Genomic DNA, 18,339 nt, shown 5'->3' with positions numbered 1-18,339 from the left:
GAAATATCTACCTCAGCGCTCAGCTGTAGCCTGACATGCACTTTCCGTGAGCTGTAATTGAAAACGTACTCGGTTACCTAACGTAACCTCTGTTCTCTCTAGAGAGGGAACGAGTATTGCGTAAGAAGCTTACGCTACGGGTAAAGTCATCTTTCTCGAGATATGAAGCCAAAAAATTATCCTTAATTTAATATCTTGTCAACGCAGTGCGGCAGCAAGCAGACCTAGAGCAAGCGAAGTCGCGTGCTCATTGGCTGCTCTGCGGCAACTGCAGCAGCCTATCGCTGAAACCTTAGCGTGACGTCACGCCCAATGAGCGCGCTGGGCGCGCTCACGCGTCACAGCCCATGTGAGGAGGCGTGGCTTTAGCTTATAAAAGAAGGTTCAGAGGCTGCTATTCTCTGGTTTTTGTCGCTGAAGCGAGTGAGCTCGTGGCGCGAGCACGGCGGTTTACGCAATACTCGTTCCCTCTCTAGAGAGAACAGAGGTTACATTAGGTAACCGAGTACGTTCTCTTACGAGAGGTTCTCTCGTATTGCGTAAGAAGCTTACGCTACGGGAACTTCCCTTGTCAACGCCGTGCGCGCCCCGCATCCACTGAATGAGTCCCAGGGAGAAACCCGGGGAACACTATAACAGGGAACCGGGCGGCCAAGAATGGCTAGCGCAGTACATAAGCACACACATAAGGGGCTCAGAGCGGCGTGGCCGGTCTGACTAACAACCCCAGAATTGAGCTCAACCAGGAGAGCTAAATCACACAGCAGTAGTCTGCACACAGAGTGGGCTGGCTACGCGGGACTTAGACAGATAAGAGTTTAGCCTGCAGGGCAGGAACTTCCAGATTGTAAAATCTCACAAATGTAGAGGGGGAGGCCCAGCCTGCCGCTGTACAAATGTCATGAATGGAAATTCCGCTAGACCAAGCCCATGAAGAGGCCATGCCTCTGGTGGAGTGGGCTCTGATACCCAGCGGGCACTGCAGATTTTTAGACGCATAAGCGGCTGCAATCGCGTCCACTATCCACCTGGACAGGCTGTGTTTCGAGGCGGCGAGACCTTTGGTGCGCCCACCAAACGAAACGAAAAGCTGCTCCGAGCGCCTGACAGCGGCGGAGCGTGTAGTATAATTCCTAAGCGCTCTGACAGGGCAAAGGAGTTTACCATCGATCTCGCTGCCGGATGACGGCAAAGCGGAGAGAGAAATGACCTGCGCTCTGAACGGTGTGCCCAGACTTTTGGGGACATAACCGTGTCTCGGTTTGAGGATGACTTTAGAGTCATTAGGTCCAAACTCGAGGCATGCAGCGTTAACTGACAGCGCGTGAAGGTCACCCACGCGTTTAACTGACGACAGTGCTATCAGAAAAACGTTTTTTAGCGTGAGATATTTCATATCCACTGTTTCCATGGGTTCAAAGGGATGCGCTTTCATGGCCTCTAAGACCAGGGAAAGATCCCAAATAGGAACCGACGGGGGTCGCGGCGGGTTCAATCTCCTCGCTCCCCTGAGGAAGCGGATGATGAACTCGTTCCTCCCTAATGCGCGGCCCAGCGCCGAGTCGGCAAAAGCTGAGATGGCCGCAACATAAACTTTGAGCGTGGAGGGGGACCTGCCCGCGTCCAACAGCTCTTGGAGGAAGCACAGCACCTGCGATACCCCACATGTTAGTGGATCCAGCCCTTTGGCGGTGCACCATTTACTAAACACAGACCATTTTGAAGCATAGAGCCGCCTCGTAGAGGGGGCTCTAGACTGTGTGATCGTGTTCACAACCCCTGTTGGCAAGTCAACGGGTAACCGTTGATGACCCACGCATGCAGAGACCAGCGCTCTGGATGGGGGTGCAAAATCGAGCCGTGGGCTTGAGAGAGAAGGTCTCTCCTCACCGGTAACGGCCAGGGGGCTGTGTCCGCCAGCCGTATTAGATCCGGGAACCATGTTTGATTCTCCCAATACGGGGCTATGAGGAGCACCGTGTGGCGCGCTTCCCTGAATCTCTCGATAACCTGCGGCAGCAGGGAGACCGGGGGAAAAGCGTAAAGCGGGCCGCTGGGCCAGTTCTGGGCCAGCGCGTCCTCGTTCTTTGAAAAGAACTTTGGGCATTGCGCGTTGTCTTGTGACGCAAAGAGGTCGACTTTCGCTCTGCCGAAACGGCGCCACAGTAACTGGACTGTTTGGGGATGCAAGGACCACTCTCCCGGGGGAACATTGTCCCTGGACAGTCTGTCTGGACCATCGTTCAGGCGACCCGGCACGTGCGCGGCTCTCAGTGAGCGCAGTGAGTGCTGAGCCCACACTAGGAGGCGTTCCGCCAGGGTGCAGAGCATTTTGGATCTGAGACCGCCCTGGCGGTTCACATAGGCTACCACTGACATGTTGTCTGTGCGGACCAGTACATGGTGGCCTTGCAGGTATGGGAGGAAGTGCTTGAGCGCATTCTCGACCGCCAGCATCTCTAGACAGTTTATATGAAGGCGACACTCCTGGTCTGACCAGCGGCCATAGACCGGTCTGCCCTCGAAAAGCGCTCCCCAACCTCCGTTGGACACGTCTGTCGAGATAACTTTCCGGCGTGAGACAACTCCCATCGTCACCCCAGTGCGATACCATTCGGCTGCCAGCCAGGGTCGAAGGGCTGAGACACAGCCCTGACTCACTCTGACTCGTAAGCTGCCGGCCGTCCAGTCTGGTTGCCCGTCTGGAAAGATGCGGCTAGGTGTCGAATGCGGCGCGCGCGCTGCTCTGACAGTCTGGCCGTCATAGCCACCGAATCCAGTTCTATTCCGAGGAACGAGATAAACTGGCGGGGCAGTAATGAGCTCTTGGCCCAATTGACCGAGAGACCCAAATTTTCCAGATGGCCGAGAAGCGCTGTCCTGTGAGACAAAAGCTCTGACTCTGAATGCGCTAGAATTAGCCAGTCGTCCAGATAGTTCAGTACCCGTATCCCCTGAGTTCTCAGGGGAACGAGAGCCGCGTCCATGCACTTCGTGAATGTACGGGGTGCCAAAGATAGACCGAACGGCAGGACGGTGTACTGATATACCCGGCCGTCGAAGGCGAATCTCAAGAATGGCCTGTGACGGGGAATTATCTGGATCTGGAAGTATGCATCCTTCAGATCGAGAGAGATAAACCAGTCTCCCTGGCGAATTTGCGCGAGGATTTGTCTGGTTGTAATCATTTTGAACGGCCGTCTCATGAGGGCTCTGTTCAAGTGTCTCAGATCTAAAATGGGTCTCAGCGTCCCGTCCTTCTTGGGAACGAGGAAATAACGGCTGTAGAAGCCCGACTCGCTCAGAGAAGGATGCACTTGTTCTATAGCCCCCTTGTGCAACAGCTTTGCTATTTCTGCCCGAAGCAGATGAGCCACTTCTGTGTTCACACTCGTCTCGGTTCACGCTAGAAAGCGAGGCGGACGGCGAGCGAATTGAAGCGAATAGCCGTGCTTTATGGTATTCAGCACCCATTCTGACACGCCCTGGATAGCTTGCCATGCGCTGGCACATCTCGCTAGGGGTCGAATGGTCTCTGGGTTCAGATCGCCGCGCTGTGCGGGATGGGGAACCTGTATCAGAGAAGATAGGGGGACGCGCGCATTGCGCGCGTCGCCGGTGCTCGAATACGGGGGCTCGCAGACAGCGGGGACTGGCTGTGCAGCATTCAATGGCTCGATCACTGTGGACGGGGCACATTTTGAAGCTGGGAGCCCGTGGCGCGAGAGCGGCATGGGGATAAACGTGTCTGATTGTAAGTGCGTGCGCTCGTGAGCGGGCGCGGGGCTTACATACACAACACGGCCAGTGCTGGGGAGCTTTAGAAGATCTGCATCCCGGGATAACTGAGTGACAGAGCGTGCAGCGTGTAGGTGTGGGCACAGATTCGTGGGCACATTTTCTACACTTAGCACTCGAGCGGCGCTTGCCCGCTTTATGAGAGTGCGCTCTGTGAGCGTTACCGGGGAAACTGTGTTTGTGTGTAGTGGTGAGCACGTGGGTGTGGGCACATTTTCTACACTCATGACACCTTCGGCGTGAGCCGGAAAACCCGAAACCAAACTCTTTATGAGATATCTCTGGGTCGCCGTAAAAACGGCGTTTGTGTGCAGGCGAGCGAGTTGTGTTACTGGCTCGTTGGCTGCGATGTGAACCACTGCAGTAGCCTTTTTTAAGGGGACTGATAGGGCTGAGCGCTTTGATGGCGGTCCGGCCGCAGCGGGACTCAGCCATCTTTTCCTCCCTGCGGCTGCTAGGAGGACTTCGCGGGCTCAGGTTTCAGCGCTATCCTAGGCCGGGGTCCCCGGGGGGGAGGCGGTCTGCGACGGCTGACTGAGCGCTGTCTAGGGCGGCCGCCCTGGCGTCGCGAAGATGGAGGCTGAGCAGAGCGCTGTGTCGAGCTGCGTGCAGGAGGCTGATCCTGAGAGCGGCCTGCAGCGGAGCTCGAGCGGCGGGGCAGAAAGAGGTTCATAGCCTGTGAGGCTTTCTGCACCTCTGAGAAGCGATCCACAATCCCACTGACCGCTGGGCCGAACAGGCCGGTGGGGGAAAGCGGGGCGTTGAGGAAAACTGCGCGCTCCCTTTCGCTCATATCCGCCAGCGTCAACCAAAGGTGCCTTTCGGTGACGGTGAGCGAAGCCATGGACCTTCCGATGGCTTGTGCCGCTGACTTGGTGGCGCGAAGCGAGAGGTCCGTCGCGCTGCGCAGGTCAGTCAGAGTGTCCTGATCCGGGCCTCTCTCGTCCAGATCACGGAGGAGATCGGCTTGGAGGATCTGGAGCACAGCCATGGAGTGCAGGGCGGAAGCGGCCTGGCCGGCGGCAGCGAAAGCGCGGCCGACGAGGGCTGATGTGGTCCTGCAGGCTTTTGACGGCAGGGCAGACTTTGAGCGCCATCTAGCGGATGGCGGGCAAAGGTGCGTTGCCACGGCTTCTTCGACCGGAGGGATCTGTGTATATCCCTTCTCGGCGGCCCCGTCCACTTGGGAGAGGGTCGCGGAGGCCGGTGAGCGGAGTCTCGCGGAGAATGGGGCGTTCCACGATTTAGCGAGCTCAGAGTGGAGCTCAGGCAGGAAGGGTGCTGACCTAGAGGCGGGCGCTTGGCGGCGGCTAGGCAGAAAACACCCGTCGAGCCTGTTAGGCGCGGGGGCCTTGGGTGGGGACCAGTCCAGTCCCAGCTGGTCGACCGCTTTGGTGAGGAGGCGGAGGAGTTCCGCGTCGACACTGGCGCGGGACTTGCTAGACTCCTGTGTCGAGGAGGCGGAGCGGTGAGACCCCGACCATGCCTCGCTGTCCGAAGCCATAAGAGAACAGCTGTCTGATAAAGCGGCGTCGTCCGCTTCATCCCCTAGGGCGACGGCAGTGCGGGCGAAGGCCGGCCGCTGCGCGTCGGGAAGGGGAGAGGGAGATAGCGAGGCTCGAGGGAGGGGCTCCGGCGAGCACTCAGCAGCTGCCGCGGGTTCCGGTGGCCTCTGAGAGCGGCGCTTCTTCTTGCGCGGCCCGGTGGAGGCAGACGGTGAGACAGCGAGAGCGTCGAACGAGGCGAGTCGAGCCCGCAGGGTCGACATCGGCAGTTCTTCGCATAATTCACAGCCGCCCGCGGAGAGAGCGAGGGCTGCGTGGTCACGACCCAGGCAGAGAACGCAGATCACATGGCGGTCTCTTTCGCTGAGCGGAGCTTTGCAGGAAATGCAGTTAGGCATGATGCAATGTAAAAGGATATAATCGCCGGATAGCGAAGCAGGCAGGGATAGCTGAAGGCGGCGAAGACGACCGGCTTCCTCAGGTAATCCTCGGCTTGCAAGGCGCTTGTTTCAACGGCGGCTTCCTCAGAGTCCAGCGATGCGTAGTGCGTCGCTGAAGAGACAAAAATCAGAGAATAGCAGCCTCTGAACCTTCTTTTATAAGCTAAAGCCACGCCTCCTCACATGGGCTGTGACGCGTGAGCGCGCACAGCGCGCTCATTGGGCGTGACGTCACGCTAAGGTTTCAGCGATAGGCTGCTGCAGTTGCCGCAGAGCAGCCAATGAGCACGCGACTTCGCTTGCTCTAGGTCTGCTTGCTGCCGCACTGCGTTGACAAGATATTAAATTAAGGATAATTTTTTGGCTTCATATCTCGAGAAAGATGACTTTACCCGTAGCGTAAGCTTCTTACGCAATACGAGAGAACCTCTCGTAAGAGAACCCGGAGTGGACCATAAGCGGAGTGATTACAGAATGCTTTGAGTGGAGAGAGGAACGTGCTTTTGCTCCACTCCAGGCTTTGATCACATCCCCCTCAGCAGGGTGAATACACTTCGTCTTTCCTTAATTTAAGACCTATTCAAACTAAAATTAAGACATTTATTATACTATTTGAGAAATGAAAGCCTATTTACGGCCTTAAAATTATGAAAAGTGAATTTAAGACATTAAGGACAGACTTTCAATTGACGGAAATCCGTCATAGACTTGCTGCAATTAACGGAAATCCGTCGTAGCGACGGAGAACTTTAATCCCTGTATATATCGTTATCGCAAGAGGCTGCAATGTATATCACAATATAGATTTTAGGCCATATCGCCCATCCCTAATTGATAGCCTATAGTAGTTGATAATAACATAGGCCTACCTAATGTTGCCTACGGACGGTAACAGTACAGTAGTAACCTTTACAGTCTATGAGTAGAACAGCTTTCTCAAGCAGTTTGTGATGCATTTTGGAAACAGGAGATGAGCCCCTGGTCTAATGCGCCACTTGGCTTGAGAAACCCGTTCTCAAAGACTTACTTTTATAGTCATTATTTGGGTAGCACACATATTCTGAATGCCTTCGGCAGAATTCAAATGAGCCATTTTAATCTAGATTAATCTAGATTAATTTCAAAATTAATCTAGATTAATCTAGATTAAAAAAATTAATCTATGCCCACCTCTAATATATATATATATATATATATATATATATATATATATATATATATATATATATTAGTGGTGGGCCGTTATCGGCGTTAACGCGCTGCGTTAACGCGAGACTCTTATCGCGCGATAAAAAAAATATCGCCGTTAATCTATTCTCCAAGTTGGGTTGGGAGCTGGCTCAAGCTACACAAGCTATGATGACGCAATCTACCCGCGGCCGCGAGGAACACCCGGCTGCAACGCATCATATTCGTCGTCATCTTAAGTAAACACGGCTGAAAGTGAAAGCTGGTGTAAAAGATCGGTGCAACATCCATTATTTGAACTTGGTTCGGATTTAAGCCGTCCGACGTAGACTGTGTGGTGTAACAGTTCGGTAAGTTAACACACGACTAATCCTTTCTACCACCTCAAATTCAAAACGAAACATATCACTGAATACCAGCGCGCGCGTATTATTCCCAATATATCTTAGTGAGTGGTGTAGCACATAATCGCTTTTTATTAAAAGCGCCCGATTTTAAGAATCGTTGTTGTGTTTCTTTTTAACTGAAAAGACAGCAGTTAGACAATATTCTAATTTTAAATTTGGGGTTTCATAAGCTCCAAGCCATAATAAACATTAGACCTACTTAAGTCTCTGCAGCTAGTGTACTTAAATTTTATTTATCTGCAAAATTATGTTGTATACTTATAGTTTTGCACAATATATGTTCTCAAAACTACATACACCCTTTCAAAAAAAAAAAAAAAAAAAAAATTACATTTAGCAGTTGTTTAGCAGGGTCTGTGTAACCTGTTCTGAAATGGTTTTATTATAATATCGTTATCGCAAGAGGCTGCAATGTATATCACAATATGGATTTTAGGCCATATCGCCCATCCCTAATTGATAGCCTATAGTAGTTGATAATAACATAGGCCTACCTAATGTTGCCTACGGACGGTAACAGTACAGTAGTAACCTTTTACAGTCTATGAGTAGAACAGCTTTCTCAAGCAGTTTGTGATGCATTTTGGAAACAGGAGATGAGCCCCTGGTCTAATGCGCCACCTGGCTTGAGAAACCCGTTCTCAAAGACTTACTTTTATAGTCATTATTTGGGTAGCACACATATTCTGAATGCCTTCGGCAGAATTCAAATGAGCCATTTTAATCTAGATTAATCTAGATTAATTTCAAAATTAATCTAGATTAATCTAGATTAAAAAAATTAATCTATGCCCACCTCTAATATATATATATATATATATATATATATATATATATATATATATATATATATATATATATATATATATATATATATACAGGACACCATTCAAACTGCAAAGTGTTAACTTATATTTGTATACAGTCGCAATAAAACACATCATTGTGCTTTTGTAAAATAAATTCAAGCAATCCGCCCCCCCCCCCCCCCCCCCCGAAAGGCGCTAATTTTAAAATTAAACTAAAATGCTCAAGGCTGCACGGGCATTCAAACTTATATTTGTATACAGTCGCAATAAAACACATCATTGTGCTTTTGTAAAATAAATTCAAGCAATCCGCCCCCCCCCCCCCCCCGAAAGGCGCTAATTTTAAAATGAAACTAAAATGCTCAAGGCTGCATGGGCATTCATAACTGTGCGCGTCCACGGCGAGGAACGAGCAGAACAAAGTCAATGTTTTTTAGTTCATTCCTACTTCCATAAGAATTCATTGAAAACGCTCGCTCTGCTCTGCACCATTATCAATGTCCGTGCGGACAAACATATTTTACTTTCGTTTTTAAGTTAGCGATTCAAAAGCCCCCAGCGGTGTCACACGTCGATTAACCGGTGGGGAAATATTCCCAGAGTCACATCCCTAACATATTTATATATACATATATATATATACTATAGGCCTACCTGATTTTGAACACAAGAGCATAGCACTATGAATGACGCGATTTATTTTTTGGACTAAACAACTATTCTGGCTGTTTTTAAACTTAACTTAACTTAAACATAATTCTTAAATTTAAAAAATAAATAAAAATAAATAATAATAATAATAAAATGGGTATAGTTCTGATATTTGTATAATTTTATATAGAAATAAATGGCATACAATTAAATTTTCAGAAGATATGAGGCTTTTAGTGTTTCCTTTTTTGACATTCCTTTAATCCCTCACCATAGCAAAACCATTTGAGATATTTTATATCCGTTCACAATTTAGCATCTTTAATGTATTTTCATCATGTTGAAAAAGTCTGGTGTGAATAAAATAAACCACTTAGGAGGAGTAGCTAAAAACTCAGAGTCTGAAATATCCAAAAAATCCACATTCAAACCAAAATATCTGACTTCCTGTTGGTCAGAGCTAATGACTGTAAATTAGAAAGTTGTCCGGCTCGATGAGACCAATATACGTACTGATTTGTGTAACTGTTTGTAAAACTAACCCCCCCCCCCCCCCACACACTTTTGTCAAAAGCATGTTGAAAGTGACACACTTCCTGCTGCCAGTTGGTGGCGCTATAACTTACAATAGTTGACATACATCCATCTGATCGGCATCTTACCACGAACACACTGCGGAAGTTTCATCAAGATCAGTTAATGTATGCAGAAGTTATAACACACTTCCTGTGTCCCATTATTCGACATAAATTCGTTTCCTCGCCAAGGCCAAACCGTTCGAGATATCAAAAATCCGTTCGCAAGAATTCATCCTCAATGTCTTGACTTCATTCACACCGAGTTTGGTGGCGATCGGATGAATTCCCTAGGAGGAGTATTTCACATTCCATTGTATGCGTTTTCCAAACAACGTATAATAACCGACTTCCTGTTGGGCTTTGGTAAAACTTAAAGCACGAAAGTTGTTCGGCCCGATGAGATCTATATGTGTACTGAGTTTCATATTCTTACATGCAAGCGTGTTTGATTTATGGACCAAGTTTTCGGACACCATTCCAAGGGGCGCTGTTGAGTAGGGCTGTACTCAACCAAAGAAAATCTTGGTCGACTGAAGTCCTGAAGTTTTCGACTAAAAATCGACTAAAATCGACTAAAAATTACGTTTGAAAAAAAACGTTAAATTAATTAGCTGCGGACTGTGCGCAGTACTTGGTAGCCTTGTTGTCCGCCTAAATGAATTATAAATAAACATAAAAAACTAGTAGGCTATTTGCAGTATTAAATCGTTTTTGACGTAATTAATTTGCACTGAAATGAGTCTGACACAAGAGTCTGTCGGCTGTCGGCTCTGACAGCGTTGCATCACGTGCACCTGCGCAATATCATAGGCTATGATTTCCGAAAATAGTACTATGTTGTCAACTAGTGATATCATGACAAGAACTTTTGAGGAATATGTAACATAATTTAGACAATTGTTTCTGTCATATGTATTATAATAACTGACAGACACTATCATTTCAGCCGCTCTGTGCAGCTCGCACAGAGTGAGGCTGAACCTATTTTTTACAGTCTATGGGCTGAACAAAGGAGCTCAGCTTCGCGGCTGGCTGAGACACGAATAGACTATTAACTTAAAGCTTTTACTCTTAAACACAAAAGGCACGTCCACTTTAATAAAAAAATGATATTATTATATTATTAAACAAACCAGATCAAGTAATATTCAGCAAACCTTCTAGTAGCCTACTTTCTTCAATCTGTCCGTCTTCTCTGGTGAGTTGGGCTAATCCAAAAGAAGTGAAAACAAGGGGGGTGTTCTGAAGACAGACTGTTACCTGTGAAACAGGGGTGCTCTGAAAACACCCCCATTAGCAATTAGTGCTTTCCACCTGATGAAATGAACGCGGCAAAACTGATTACCGGTAAATGAACGCGACAAAACTAATGAAATGAACGCGGCAAAAAATCGACCAATCAGAATTTTGGTCGAGCCAGAACGTATCGACCAAATAATCGACTAATCGACTGGGAGAATACAGCCCTACTGTCGAGCCCCCCTGCCACGCCCGGGTACCAGTTTCAGTCCGGCCCTGATGGCCGCAGGTTCTGACATGTGTGCAAAATTTCAAGAGTTTTTGAGCATGTTAAGGGCCCCAAAAGTGGCAAAAAGGCACACAAAAAAATTATAATGAAGAAAAAAAATAATCCTTCCGGAAACAATAGGGCCTTCGCCCTTTCAGGGCTTGGGCCCTAAAAATAATCCTTCCGGAAACAATAGGGCCTTCGCCCTTTCAGGGCTTGGGCCCTCATTAATACATATATTTTCGTCTTTAACATTTGTATTGTGGTAACCATTTTATAAAAGCAATAGGTTGTTTGCATATGACGTCACGTTACTGCGTTGCCATGGCGCGAAATGCAGATGGAGGGCATGAAGCACTATAACAAACTCAAAATGCCTATGTTTTGTGTCGTTTATGGTTGCTCAAATCGATCAAACCGAGAAACCATGAGGAGTTTTTATCGTGTACCAAAAGTTGTTGTTCATAAGGGGGAAAAATGCAAGAAATTGACCGGAAAAAAACGCCAGAAAAATGGCTTGCAAACCTGCGGTCGGGAGGAGCCGAATCGGAAAATGCCCGTGTGTGCAGTGATCACTTCGTCAAAGGTGAGTTAATACAACTTATGTGGCTATGTTTGTGTAACGTACCAGTTTCCGAACTTTGTAAAGTCAAAGTAATTGTTTCTTCTTTTCTTTGAGTTTGTAAGTTACCCCCTGTAACTGAAGACAAACGCGTAACGTTAGCAAAGCTACCTACAAAGTGTTTTGAGGGTGCTGCCTTCAGTGCTTTAGTGGTGTTTCGGCGGACCTTTGAGAGTGATTAACCTAATAACGTAAAGTAAACAGCCGTAAAAGTAACGTCGAGAAGCGCCGCAGCGTTGAATGGTTGTTAGGGTTAACATTACGGATTAATCCACAGGACAAAAAAGAAAGAATGACAGCCTCAATGACAGGCAAATCTTTCAATTCAGTTGAAAAATCACTCCTCTTCATAACGCAAGGATCACATCCAACATGTTTAGATTTTTTGTCTATATCTTTCTCTTGTAATAGGCCTACAGATGGTGCCCAACCAGAATGAGACTTTTACCGCCGCCTTTCCCTCGGCGGCAAAATTGGGATGTGTATTTGCTGCCTTTTACCGCTGAGTGGTAAAAAAAGGAAATGAAAAGTGGAATAAAGTCGTTATTTTTGTTTGTTTTTGCGCACAAAAAGTATTCTCGTCGCTTGATATACTTAAGATTGAGCCACTGGAGTCACTTGGACTATATTAACGATCTCTTTGATGACTTTTCTGGGCCAGCAAGTTTCGGTCACATAGCAGCCTATGGAGGAGTGAGACATAGCTCAGATTTCATCAAAAATATCTTAATTTGTGTTCCGAAGATGAACGAAGGTCTTACACGGTTGGAACAACATGAGGGTGAGTAATTACTGACAGAATTTTCATTTTTGGGTGAACTAACCCTTTAAATTAATGTGCAGCAATTTGTACAAATAGAGTCTATAGGCCTACTATACTGTTGTAGCCATTAAATAATCTCATTTAGTATCATATTTGTTAAAATATTATAATGTTATTTTTTTCCATCTATGTTGAATATGAAAAGTGAACAGCACGAGTAAGATAGGATGCATTATATCGAGAGATGGATATGGAGTGGGTCAGACATGATTTTGACCACTTCATTAAGTTTTGTTTAGTAGAAAACCTTTATTTAAAGTGAATTTCGTTTTCTATAAATTGTATCTTAATTTGAATAAATTTTTCATCAACCAATTGCCTGTATTTAATAAGTAAGAGAAGCAAATATAACAGACACTAATCATGGAGGCGCCCGCGCGGTCACTTGCGTTGCACGTCAGCTGGAGCGCATCTCATCCTCCTAACTTAACGAAACTCAGCGTATGCCTCACACAGACATAGGGTGACCACCCGTCCCGCGTAGCGCGTGCGCGCACAGCGTTTGAAGCCCAATTCACGCATCACGCAAATTGAGACCGTGTCACGCATAATCTATGCTTGCTCAAAAAAAAGTTGGTCGCTCTATATACTCGAGCCCCAAGCAGACAAACGAACATTACTTGACATTTCAGCACGCTATTGTTGCCACACCCACCCCTCAGTTGAACTGCTGACTAGGTTGTTGTCAACTTTTTCGTTGTTGTCATGACAGCGCACGCACGCGCATACCAGACACACTGGGAAGGAAGGAACTTTCAGATGCGCGCTTTCCAATTCGAAAAATTCGAGAAAGAGACTGTCTGAGAGGCAACGGCGCCATCATCAATTAAAAAGAGAAGGTGTGAGTACAAGAAACAAGAATGGGGAAATGAATATTTGTGGCTGAAAGGTGTTGAGGGGGATACCGAGAGGGCTTTTTGTGACCTTTGCAAAACGTCCTTCTCAATCGGACATGGAGGGAGGGGAATACGAGGTCAATCGTATTTTTTTTAAATACTTTTTTTTTAACTGTTCCTGTGGTGTTGAGCAACTACAATTCCTGTTAATCCTATACATTTATATTATAATTTATTTAAAGTAAATAAATTGTAATGAAAAATAAATAAAATTAAATAGTAAATCTTAAGTGGAAGTATATCTGTCAATTCAATGAATGTTCAAAATATTATGATTCTTTATTTAGAAAAAAAATACACATTGGTTGGCCTATTCATGAGCATAACTCAAAAATTACTCGTTTAGGAGAATAGGGCATTATTAATACTATGCAAGGTGGTATGTGCTAGAAATGGGTAAACCACTATCAGTGAGTCTGCCAGTGGGGCACTGCCGCGCCAGACAGTGTCCCACATTGTCCCTCAGAAACATACCCCTTGTCCCCCCTTGGGCTTATTAGCAGGTGGTCACCCTACACAGACATGATAAATACATCAAATACACAAAGCTTGAAATGTCTTCAAACGAAATAATTCAAAACGAAAAGAAAAAGGCTACTCTCTGATTATGTCTTTATGTGCATTTCTCTCTAGGTGCGTTCACTACAAATATGGCGATCGTCAACTTCATCTTTGCAGTCGACACTGTCAGAAAACACTAGTTTATTGATAAAAATCAATGCACGCATCACCGGATTTACAAATACACATCTTGCTTGTTGCACGCACACATATTATGTCGAAAAAACGAAATATTATGTTGAAATAACATTATTATTAATAATACATCTTTTAGAATATTTGATTAAATGCTAATTGTTGCGCTTGTTCAATTTAATAAAATTAAAACTTTAATTGTGATAATTAAAATAATTGAAAATTAAATATTTAGTGGCCAAGTTTTGCTAATTTAGGCTATCATATAGGCTAGTATATGCCTATTGCCTATATTAAGTAGGTCATATTAAGACAAGGCATATATTAAGTTATTTTAGCTGTTATGAGAAAAATAAATCTAACGAAATCTAAAATCTAAATCTAATAAATCTAAAAAAAAATTCTAACGCCAATTCAACATGTCAGAATAAAACTTGATTTTTGAACAATGCGTAATGCCACTCGGCCTGGTGTGCCAAAACACTACATTTTAAACTTCAATGTTTAATTCAAAACAATCTCAAAACGCGTTGTGACATTTTTTTAAAGCAGTAGCCTAGCCTATACATTAAGGGCATTGAAACCATGATCTTAACTAAAACCCGTTCCGCGTAATCTCTGAAAAATTATACCACACTACTCCATGTATTTTTTTTTAAGGACTGCTTTTGAAATCACTATAAATTACTATGCAATTGTATCGCTCACGGGAGCTCTTCATTTATCTAATTCCTCAATAGAATAGTAAAAATATTCAGCGTCATTGCTCCTAATATCGTCTCTATTTTTAACTTTTGATTCTATTTTTTCAGTTCTAAAATTGATTCTATCTTTGGTTCTATTCTGTTGTAGCCTAATAGGCCTATTTATATATATGAAAAATATGCCTATCAGGCTTAGGGTTTTATATTTAACCCACTTACATTTTAAAATACGGCTATTGCTGCTGTTTTGCACAATGTCCCTTTGCGCCACCTGGCGGTCATTTCGGGAACGACTTTGAAATGCGGCTGGTTTATTTTCGCCGCGGTGATTTCGCCGCGGCGGCTGGCGCGGCGGTAATAGGCATTCTGGTTGGGTACCATCTGTAGCATCTAAAGTAGTACAGTACAGACTTTCCTCCATCTCGTCCATTCCGCTCTTCACTTCCTGCCCTCCATTTGAATGTCGCGAGTCATCACAATCAACGTGACTGCAAACCACCTATAAGGTACTCTAGGCATGCTGCATTGTGAATACAGTCACAGCTAAAGGGGCTGTGCTTCAACAGCAAACCTCGAGTATGTTATATTGCTTACTTAATACACTCCACACACCAAGAACTGAGACGTTCCTACATCAAGATTATCATAAAGTGTGAGTGACAATATTTGTGGCAGTAGTACTCACTAGCAGCAATGCCTCCAGCTGGTTAATATAGATTTCTTCACTGGCCAAGAAACCAGACAGAACCAGTTTCTTCATTTCCAGACCTTTTTCCATGTCTCCCTGAAACAGAAACACATACAATATAGATAAATCAGGCAAATCTAAAAACATATATCACGCACTGGGGCTTATCAAGCTTCAAAACTGTTGCAAAATCATAATGGTCCAAATGAATTATGCTATTGTATTTATACCTGACATTCACTGCACCGCAGTGAAAACTGAAAGCTGCTTGGTATAAAAGTGATTTCTATGTGAGTGGTGCTTTATAAATTGCTACACTATTGACAATGGACCTGTTTTTGTAATTAAATTTTGCCATAATTTCACTAATGTAAGATTGTCAGTGAATAACTTAAATTGCAGCCTGTTATCAAACAATGCATCTATATAGCTTTAGAAGATTGGTAAAATATTGTGGAAGTAATAAGAACATTTTGTCATTTTGGAACTTGGCAGCAACAAGTTTAGCCAGGATATTCTTCAAAAATTTACATTTTATGCACCACAGTAGAAAGAAAGTAATACAAGTGTGGAACAACATGAAGGTAAGAAAATTATGATAGAATTTTTATTTTAGGATTACCTAATTCACTCTTGCACATTTTATGGCAGTTTCAAAATCAAGTGGCCCTAATAAGTGTGTTCATTTGACTTCAAAACAGATAAATATTTTAGGTTGGTTCATGCACATATCACGGCAGTTCGAATCAAATTAAATGTCCGTTAAGTTCAGCTAAAAGGTTAATGCTCTATTATGTTTGAAAATAACATACCACCCTACACTAAATGCAACCGACAGTATTAAGAAAGAAAATGTGAGACAAAAACACATTTGCTGAAGCAACCAAGCCATTTAACCTTGTTTTTACAGTACATGACTTCAAGCTATTTTGGTGAACCATGTTACCCAGGACTTGAACCAAAGAGCTCTGCATCGCAAAGCGCAATGCTGTACCAGGTGAGCTACCAAGCAAGTTTACTTACAGCGGAAAAGCAATAAAGATGGAGAAAGCTATGTGACGCAAATGTCAAAATGTATTAGTTTGCAAATCATACACTATGGTAAAGGTGTTTTGAGATGATTGGTATTGAAAATCAATTCATTACTAATGGCCCTCCAATACAAGCCATGGTAGCAGATAAGAGACTACTGGCTCACCTGGCAGATAAAGATAATCCGTGGATAAAACTAACTTTTAAGATCTGGCATCAAGTTTGCAAAAATAATAAACTAACCAAGGCAGTGGCGATGTTAAGATGGTGTGCCTATGACACAGAATTTGTACCCAATAGACATGATAAAAGATCCCATGAGTGGGCAGAGAAAGGCCTCACTTCTTACTTTACATTTACACATAACGGACAACTAACAGACTTTCAAACTCTCAAGGTGAAACATGGTCTGGTAAATCAAGACTTCTATCATTATCTACAAATGAGAAATAGATATGATGAAATTACAAAGGGGGGCGCAGACAGAAGAGTCAGCCTCAGTCTGAATAAATAACACAAATCTGGAAATAGGCACAGCAATAGACAAGAATGACTGGGAAGTAATGTGTAAAATGCAGTGGAAGACAACTTAAGGCAGGCATACACTGTGCGATTTTCGTCTGATTTTGAGCCGAATTCTGACTCGTGCGACTCTTTTTCAGGCCGGGCCGATTTTCAGCTTTGTTGTGCGTCGTTTGTTGTGCAGTGTACAGTGGGAAACGAGAGGCGATTAACCTCTCCTGACCGGCAATCGGATAGTCGGATGAATTTCTGGCATGTTCGAAATTTTGGTCGCTCCTCTTGACGATATCGCACAGTTGAAGCAGAGCTACTAACCGACTGCCCTAAACTGTTTTTTTCCCTCACTGTGCCTTGCGCGAAAACAGAAGTTTTATCTGCAGCAAAAAAAAAAAAAAAAAAAGAAAGAAAAAAGGGAGATCTTTAAGTTCTGTAGTTCAAACTACAAATTACTGTTGCTTACCTCCAGTTCGTGTTGCAAAATGGATTAACCATTACCTACTTCTTCCAAGCCACCTGCAATGTTTGCCTCTTTTATTAATTTGTTAAACAGTGTTTTTGAAATAAAGCTGTTTTTAATTTTCATTGATTAATTATTGCAGTGTTTGGACATATTAGACTGTTAATAATTAATTATATGCCTATAATTCATTGTAATCGACCTAAATGTTTTAGACAATTTTCAATGAGGAGGAGTAAGCTTCTATGTAATATTTTATTATCCTCACAGCGCATTGGTTACCGATTACGACCCCTCTTCCCGCTCTCTCTCCCTTTGTTGTGCCGCGCAAACTGCGCCGTTCACGAGGGATGTCAGAGGCGTTACGTTACAAGAAAGCTACCGCGCCCCACGCGCGTGCGTCACTTACCGGCGAAAGAAGGAAAGAGAGTGTTTTAGTCCTGCCGAGGCCGGACTAACCTCCATTTCTCACACGTTTCTCAGTCCCCTCTCAAGTTCAGGCGGCTGGAAATATCAATATTGCAGTAAACGAGCCTGTTATAATACATGCACGCCTACAAACGAAAGCCGACGCAAAACACGATGACGCTCTCTGGCTACTCGCCGATTACGACACCTCTTCCCGCTCTCTCTCCCTTTGTTGTGCCGCGCAAACTGCGCCGTTCACAAGGGATGTCAGAGGCGGACGGTCACGGGGCTAACTTTCTTTACGTTGCAAGAAAGCTACCCCGCCCTCGCGGCTCCCGCGCGTGCGTCACTCACCGGCGAAAGGAGGAAAGAGTGTTTTAGTCCCGTCGAGGACGGACTAACCTCCAATTCTCACACATTTCTCAGTCCCCTCTTAAGTTCAGGCGGCTGGAAACATCAATATTGCAGTAAACGAGCCTGTTATAATACATGCACGCCTGCAAACAAACGCTGACACAAGACATGTTGACGCTCTCTGGCTATTCGCCTATTACGACCCCTCTTCCCGCTCTCCCTCCCTTTGTTTGAGCCGCGCAAACTGCGCCGTT

The 18,339-nt window shown here is 45.0% G+C and overlaps 1 protein-coding gene across 4 annotated transcripts in view; it reads right to left on the bottom strand.

Annotated features, from left to right (window-relative positions):
• The window catches only part of abr (ABR activator of RhoGEF and GTPase), a 488,870-nt gene that overhangs the window by 283,771 nt on the left and 186,760 nt on the right, over window positions 1–18,339 (bottom strand). For all 4 annotated transcript variants that reach the window (XM_079870546.1, XM_079870547.1, XM_079870548.1 and 1 more), the window contains one exon: window positions 15,310–15,408. In XM_079870546.1, coding sequence (XP_079726672.1) covers window positions 15,310–15,408 — 99 coding nt within the window. The remainder of the gene's footprint in view (window positions 1–15,309; window positions 15,409–18,339) is intronic.

Source organism: Squalius cephalus (genome assembly GCF_949319135.1).
Source record: "Squalius cephalus genome assembly, chromosome: 5".
Taxonomy (NCBI): domain Eukaryota; kingdom Metazoa; phylum Chordata; class Actinopteri; order Cypriniformes; family Leuciscidae; genus Squalius; species Squalius cephalus.
This window is presented reverse-complemented; position numbering and strand designations above follow the sequence as displayed.